This window comes from Dendroctonus ponderosae, unplaced genomic scaffold, assembly GCF_020466585.1.
Source record: "Dendroctonus ponderosae isolate FM_Combo_2020 unplaced genomic scaffold, Dpon_F_20191213v2 Dpon_F_20191213_5, whole genome shotgun sequence".
Classification (NCBI taxonomy): Eukaryota; Metazoa; Arthropoda; class Insecta; order Coleoptera; family Curculionidae; genus Dendroctonus; species Dendroctonus ponderosae.
Window position 1 is genome coordinate 15,409,551 of NW_026018715.1, and position 6,799 is coordinate 15,416,349.

The 6,799-nt window shown below is 36.5% G+C and overlaps 3 protein-coding genes across 8 annotated transcripts in view; 1 reads left to right on the top strand and 2 right to left on the bottom strand.

Moving 5' to 3' along the window:
* The window catches only part of LOC109543063 (interferon-inducible double-stranded RNA-dependent protein kinase activator A homolog), a 6,770-nt gene extending 3,307 nt beyond the window's left edge, over positions 1-3,463 (bottom strand). Inside the window, exons 1-2 of one of the 4 annotated variants that reach the window (XM_048666512.1) lie at positions 3,197-3,463; positions 319-487 (exon numbers count right to left, since the gene is read on the bottom strand). In XM_048666512.1, the coding sequence (XP_048522469.1) occupies positions 319-477 (159 nt within the window). In that variant the 5' untranslated portion in view covers positions 478-487; positions 3,197-3,463. Of the gene's footprint in view, positions 1-318; positions 488-2,835; positions 3,166-3,196 lie in introns of those variants that run through there. The other 3 variants (XM_048666513.1, XM_048666511.1, XM_048666510.1) reach the window with 3 other exon arrangements.
* A 761-nt stretch (positions 3,464-4,224) lies between these two features.
* LOC109539083 (sphingosine-1-phosphate phosphatase 1) lies at positions 4,225-6,025 on the top strand. 3 transcript variants are annotated; one of them, XM_019906682.2, is made up of 5 exons: positions 4,233-4,388; positions 4,449-4,713; positions 4,773-5,023; positions 5,086-5,258; positions 5,316-6,025. In XM_019906682.2, exons 2-5 carry the CDS (start codon positions 4,452-4,454, stop codon positions 5,731-5,733), a joined length of 1,104 nt encoding a protein of 367 aa, XP_019762241.1. In that variant the 5' UTR covers positions 4,233-4,388; positions 4,449-4,451; the 3' UTR covers positions 5,734-6,025. The 3 variants fall into 3 exon arrangements, with proteins under 3 accessions (XP_019762240.1, XP_019762241.1, XP_048522471.1); XM_048666514.1 differs by having other exon boundaries at positions 4,233-4,370; XM_019906681.2 differs by having other exon boundaries at positions 4,225-4,713.
* A 501-nt stretch (positions 6,026-6,526) lies between these two features.
* The window catches only part of LOC109539086 (PIH1 domain-containing protein 1), a 242,786-nt gene continuing 242,513 nt past the window's right edge, over positions 6,527-6,799 (bottom strand). Inside the window, exon 7 of the mRNA XM_048666516.1 lies at positions 6,527-6,678. Coding sequence (XP_048522473.1) covers positions 6,643-6,678 — 36 coding nt within the window. The 3' untranslated portion in view covers positions 6,527-6,642. The remainder of the gene's footprint in view (positions 6,679-6,799) is intronic.

Here is a 6,799-nt window from a genome sequence, read left to right on the forward strand (position 1 = left end):
TTATTTTGTTAATAATCTCGCACTTTTCATTTAGTGAAAAAGCTTTGCGTTTTTGTTTTTCCATTCTAAAACGATTTACATACATAACGCGGCAAAAACAACAAGTCATTGCCTGTCTCTCGCTCTCACTAATACAAACAACTCCGCACGATTCGTGTTGCTGAGCGTGGAAGTTCGATATAACCAGTAAAAAAATACGTTGGTCGTTATGGACGACGTTTCAATTAAAGGAAAACAGTTCGTTTTAACCGAAAGTTTACTAAAACCGGGTTCATTACAAGCGGACTTTATTGTATCTATAAATTCAAAAGCACTCACGCTTACCATCTTGGCCTCTTCATTCAGGCTTAGACGCTCATTGTGAATCTGCATATTTTTTAGGGTTTTCACTTTTCTAGGGTGGTGAGGAGCCCCAGGTGGATGTGAGACAGACTGCATGATTGGCGGGTGTTGCATGATATGGCCCACAGACTCCATCGGAAAAAATCTAAAATAGGCAAATATCTAACATGAGTGTTCAAAACGAACTTGAAAGAAAACACTACTTTGTGCCACATTTTTAGTTGACTCAGTTCTTTGGAAACAGAGTCAGTGGAAAACATGGAATTTTATTTGTCTCACATGACGCTCAACTAGAAATGGACAGTTCTAATCAAGTAACACTGAGACAGGAAGTTTAATTAACAGGTAGCAAAAAGTTGAACTATATCATAAAACAGTTTAATTCGCGAATTCAAACGTCAAATTACTGTGTCGTTGCCCCGTAACAGTTGAGACTTGTCTATATGCGCTAGAGATGACACAAACCAGTATTTTTCAGTCACAGGTTCCATGTGTAACTGTTCCAAGCTCGTCCCTGTTCCAAGTATCTGTGATTTTTTGCACATGTTATTTTGGCCCAAGATAAATATTGGTTTGTACTTGAAACCGGGCTGAAGCGTATTTTGACTCCAGTCGGATTAGACTTTAAATAGCCTGTTTCGGGCACTGAAAATATGATGGTAAAAGATTATTGGAAGTTGTTCGAAAGGATGTTAGAATATTGAGACTAGTTTGTGCTCGATTTCCGGCTGTGGAATATTGTTTATAAATAATTAAAGAAAGTGCAAAAGCCCGTTTTTTGTGCATAATTGTTGAACCGTTGATACTATTGAAAAAAAGGTTTATCCTTTTTTTCAAGTATTGAAAATATCTATATCAGATAAACTGCATTAAAATCCGTTCATTAGTGTACTCAAAAATAAAAAAAGTTGTCGATTTCAGCGTTTTGTTAGTTTTCAATAATAAATTTAGTTTTGTTTCAAGAAAATGGTACCATAACTTTTTTTTGTCAGTCAGTAATGAAATTTCATTTACTGTACGTTGTAGTATAACTCTTTCCGAGTAAAATACAGCCTCAGAGAAGTCTCTCCGATGTCTCAAGAAAAATTTGTTTAGAATCTGGCAAGAGTCCTTTTTACATAACAAATAGGAATGAACAGAAAGTTATGAATATTTGGAACTTAAATTTATACCACTTATAAAGTATATAGACTCCTTCAAAAAAAGCTATAGTAGCAAAACCAAATTTAATTATAAAAAATTTTACTTTCATCTATTTAGTGCCCGGAAAAATCTAATCTAATCCGACTGCACTAATTGCTCCATTGAAGGATATCCAAGCCAAGTAATTTGGGTGCAAATCTACTGGGTCAGCAATAAATTATGACCGAAGACCGAATGCCTTTTGTCCCTTTAGCAAGGGCTGATGTTCAAAAAAAATGTATAACATTTTTATGAGTAACGATTTCCCATTTTATCAAAACTTTATTTGAACACAAAAAAAGGTGACCACATTTTTTATCTTTCCCACTTAAGGTCAGTAAAATGTGAAAAATATTCTATTTTCATGCTAATCACTGATTAGAATTCATCTTATCGCTTAATTGAAAATTGGCCATTTAATACTACAGCTATGTTTGCCTTTTTGCTTTGCTGAAATATCGAAATGCCAGATGTTGACTGTTACTGAGCAGCATCGTAGGCGAGCCCTGTTATTTCAAATCACATGTTATTTTAAATATCGATAACAGGTACCGACTGTTCCATATCGATATCTGTTACGATACCTGTGACAAGTATTTCGTGTCATCCCTAATATGCGCTAGTCTTGTCTATGCATCTATGGAAGTTGGTAAACAAGCGAAAACTGGGAATTGCAATTGTAACAAAAATGAATCGAAAAATTGATTAGAATAAAACAAATCACCATGCGACTCCAATGTCAACAAAACAAGTGTCAAATTACCAGTTAACTTGTAGTTATAATTTTAACCATCAGGAAGCTTGCACTTTTGAACTGGCGAATAAAAAAAAGTAATTATCGATTAATGAAAGACTTGCACATGGTTTCACACAAATGATCTGAACTCGCCGTTTGAAATTCACAGTAGAACTTTTCAGCTTTAACATGAAACGTTTAGTAACTATAGCCAAACTAATGTGAATTCTCCAAACCTGTGCTTTCTGGGTTAAATGCTGGACAATCCCAGATCGAAACTACTTGGTCATCATCAAGATCAAGAGATTTGTTTCTCTATGGAGAATCGGTTTTTGGTTTTTCAATTGTTATTTAAAAACCTTTCCAAGCCGATGCAAAAATACAAACCTTGTCGAACCCTAACCTACAGCCGAAAATCGTTTTAAGCACCTGAATATATTTTTTCTTAACAAAATGGTGATGTTTTATAATACCTAATGTTGGTATCAACCAATATTTCTATTGTATCACTGGTCGGCATAATGGTTTAAAAACATTATAGGCAATGATCTGCTACGCGTTATTTATAGACTTACTGGCAAGACAGTATTGTGGAGACATGGAAATTGACGTAATCTAAATGGATCAAGATCTCCCAAGAGTTGAAAATTGCTGTTAATTCTGTTCTGAATTATAATTTGGCAAGTCACGTCTCACCACTCCAGTTCCATGCCGCTTCTATCTTTTTAAGTAGCACCATTAGAATGATTAATTCGAGCACGTTTTGCCGGTAATTCCGACTACTACAAATGCGTAAAATGCCGATAATCGAAACTTCTAGTTGAGATGCATGCAGACCACATGGAAATTTCAGAACGCTTCCAGTTAAACGGCGCCGTTGGAAAGATTTTCCATCTTTTGCAGACTAAAAGTTTTTAAAATTCCAAGTTTACTTACCAAATCACTTCTGTGACTCCAGCTTGGATTCACCAGCAACAAACGCGAATCATAAATGGCCGACAAAATGGCCTTCTTAACGGAATTGGCCTACGACAGGCGTGCCCGTTACGGAGCAGAATCGAGAGAATGCGCACTAGTTTATGCGTATCTCGCTCGTTGATTTGTATGTTTATTTGCATACAGTATAAAATATATACATACGTACATATTTATGAAATGCTTGTAAATGAGAAAGAAACAGGGTTTCCTGAAAGAAGACCTATTTTTTTGTAATATTAGGAGAATGTTACGATAGATAAAGACGGTAAATGGCAACGTTGGACTCGTCTTTTGTTTAGCTGCTCCGAGATGGAACAGGCGACTTGTCTGAATTTAAATTTATGCGCTTCAAGGATGTTTGCTTTTCCGGGCGAATTCTGGATTTCGGCAAAAACGGCATTTTAACGAATAAATATCGCATCCTTGGAACCATTTTATAATACTTTTATAAGAACATTTCACACAATACATTTTTGTGTTTATTACGATCAGGGGCAGATACTGTAAATACCCCCCTGAGCATACTTTTAATTATTTTTGCGACGTTCCGTAAACTGTAGATTATGTTTAATATTGTTTGCTTTGTTGCCTTTTTAAAATACTATTTATTGTTGTTTGTAAGTGCAATAAAAAACCTGCAGAATGAAATGGACAAAATAGACTATAACAGTTGATAGACAAAAAGTCAATATTCCTTTGTTACTGCGCCCTCCCCTCAAGAAACTCTTGGATCCCCCGCTGACTACGATTAGTATCTGTTAAAAATATTTTGAGTACCTCATAATTTTTTAAACGTTAATTAACGGATAATAGGTTTTATAATATAATAAATAATAAAATATCTGTGACTTTGGGCGACAACGGAAAACTGGTCACACGGGCCAGTGCAGTGAAATTGAACATGAAAATACCGTGTTTTTCCGTTAAGCGAACGGATCTTTTAAATAATCTGGCTGAACGTACAGGAATCACTTGTCTTCATCTATGACAGGAATCACAATAACCTTAAATAAAATGAACACACCAAACTTTTCCACTTACCTGTGTTTTTTACATTCGCACACCGGAGAAAAGATTTTGATTGTTTTGTCTTTGCATTCTGCACACACAGATTGCAGTGGTAATACGACAGGTAACATTCCATATAGAGGTACAATGTAGTCAAAAGTATTGTCTACATATTATCTAAAAGCTCAATCAATAAATGCAGAAAATGGAGTGGTTAAGAGACCCAGTTTTGGTAGCAACAATTCAAAAGTTTTTCGGTGTTAAAGTAGAATCAGCCGCAAAAGACGTTAGACAGGCAAACCTGAGTTATCAAATAACGAACAGACTGTGGTATTGGCTATTCGTTCTGGGCACCGCTCTGGGCGATGAGGTGTTCTACATTGCTTTTATTCCCTTTTGGTTCTGGAATGTTGATGGGGCTGTGGGGCGACGCGTGGTGCTAGTTTGGAGCATTGTCATGTATATTGGTCAGTAGCAAAATATAGGCTTCAACTAGACATTCCGACATGAGTTGGAATCGTTTCAGGTCAAGGTGTAAAAGACATAGTAAGATGGCCCCGTCCAGGACCACCAGTAGTGCAACTGCAAAAGAAATGGGCCTTAGAGTATGGTTTTCCATCCACACATGCAATGGTGGGAGTTTCCATACCATTTTCGGTTGTGTTGTACACTATGAATAGATACGAGTACAATATCTACCTCGGATTAGCAATCGCTTTCTTGTGGTGTACAGTTATTTGTTTGAGTAGACTCTATTTAGGCATGCATAGTGTTTTAGTAAGTTTTTCAATGGCAATCCATGCATCGGATTCTATTGAGGATGCAAACCTTATTTCCAGGATGTCGTATCTGGTTTACTTTTGGCTGTGACTCTTTTGATTCCATTAGTGCCTCTGATCGACTACTTAGATAGTTACCTTCTAACAAGTCCAACATCTCCTTTCTTACTTCTCACCTTGTCAATTTTGATGATTTTCTGCTATCCCAACAGCGGAAAGTGGACCCCCACCAGGTAACAAATGTAGGAGTCCTAATTAACTGGCACTGAAACAGTTTCAATGAATTTTAGAGGAGACACGACTATGATCCTCTCAGTTTGTGTGGGCGTGCTAGTGGGGGCCTGGCTCAACTACCAAACAGGGCTGATGACAACATCCGATCTGCCCCTGCCCCATATTATTATGTGGCCTTCCTGGAGCATGTTCGGTTGCCTCCTAGTAAGAACGTTCTTGGGCTTTTCTTGCGTTTTCTTGACTAGACAAGTATTCACCAGTTTATCGTACAGCTTCATCTGTATGCTGCTAAAGCAGGACGAAATTAAGTTAAAACAGTCCGAGAATACGCTGCAGAATAAACACAAGACTATTGTGGAGCTGGGATGCAAGTACATAACATGTGGGGTGATTGGATTTAATATCCTTTACACGCTTCCGCAGGTTTTTCGGTTCTTGAAAATCGAGAGGCCTACATTCTTCACCGAGATTTGAAACAGATAAGTGAAATGCTTGGCATCCGATTTATACGCGAGATTCTAGGTATATAGAATTTGTTAAGAGTTAATCACTTCTATCACTGGCTACTAATCATCTGATGATCTCAACTTTATTGTTCTTCGATCAGTAGCCAGTAAGTTTGTTGACGGCTTAGATGCAATCTGTATGTTATTAATTGATTACCATCTGGAGCCTAATTCATTATTGATTTCAAACTGTGTTCGACAAATTTCACCTGTTAAATTGTTAAACGTAAATTTAAAGCAATACAATGATTCCGAGCTTCCCTAGGGAATTTTATTCCGAGAAACGTAAATCAGTTGTTTTACGTTCAAGTTGTTGCTGAACTCCTTAAAACAACAAATTCAATGAACGACCATCGATGATTCATCCAATAATGATCAAGCGTTAACCAATATAACACGTAACATTTTGCAAACTGCTGTTGCCTTAGCTGATTTCTCTCAGGAACCGATAATAACAGCAAAAAATGTTGTTTTATAAACTAATCAATTCCAATTACGTGGTAGCCTAATATTAAAGGCGTATTTCAGTAACAACCAGTACAATAATCATCACAACCTTAATGTACAGCGATTTACAACAAACCTTGACTGAGAATGTGAAGGCCGAATCTAGTAATGGTGAATTTTTCGTCGTTTTTTCGAGTGAAAAGCAACAAATAATATTCAATTGCAAAGGTAAGTTTTACTGATTTGTAGTATACGAACAATCAATGGTTTATTAGCCGGGTGTCACTTGTACTGGTTCATTAATTTCAACAATCTCAACTCAAAACAATTTATTTGCATCTCACATTTAAACAAAATGCGTACACACAGTTGTTTACCAGCACGTAATCTATTATTAAACCGCGTTTATATTGATGTTTTTTTTCTAAAATCAGCCTCCAATTAATGGCATCACTACAGTAAGGATCTGAAACAACGAAAAGTAAGTATATTGAGACTAGCGAACTGTTCATACCGAGTCAAAATAGGCAGTGAAAACATGGAATCTTGGCATAATCTTGCACCTAAGTGTGTGATATTCAAATTTC

What these genes read in the sequence shown, in the direction of transcription:
- LOC109539083 (XM_019906681.2), top strand. Translation starts at nt 4,443, where the DNA reads ATGCAGAAAATGGAGTGGTTAAGAGACCCAGTTTTGGTAGCAACAATT. An exon ending in GAGCATTGTCATGTATATTG is followed by an intron (nt 4,714 to 4,772) that starts GTCAGTAGCAAA and finishes GAATCGTTTCAG; the next exon opens with GTCAAGGTGTAAAAGACATA. An exon ending in TAGGCATGCATAGTGTTTTA is followed by an intron (nt 5,024 to 5,085) that starts GTAAGTTTTTCA and finishes CCTTATTTCCAG; the next exon opens with GATGTCGTATCTGGTTTACT.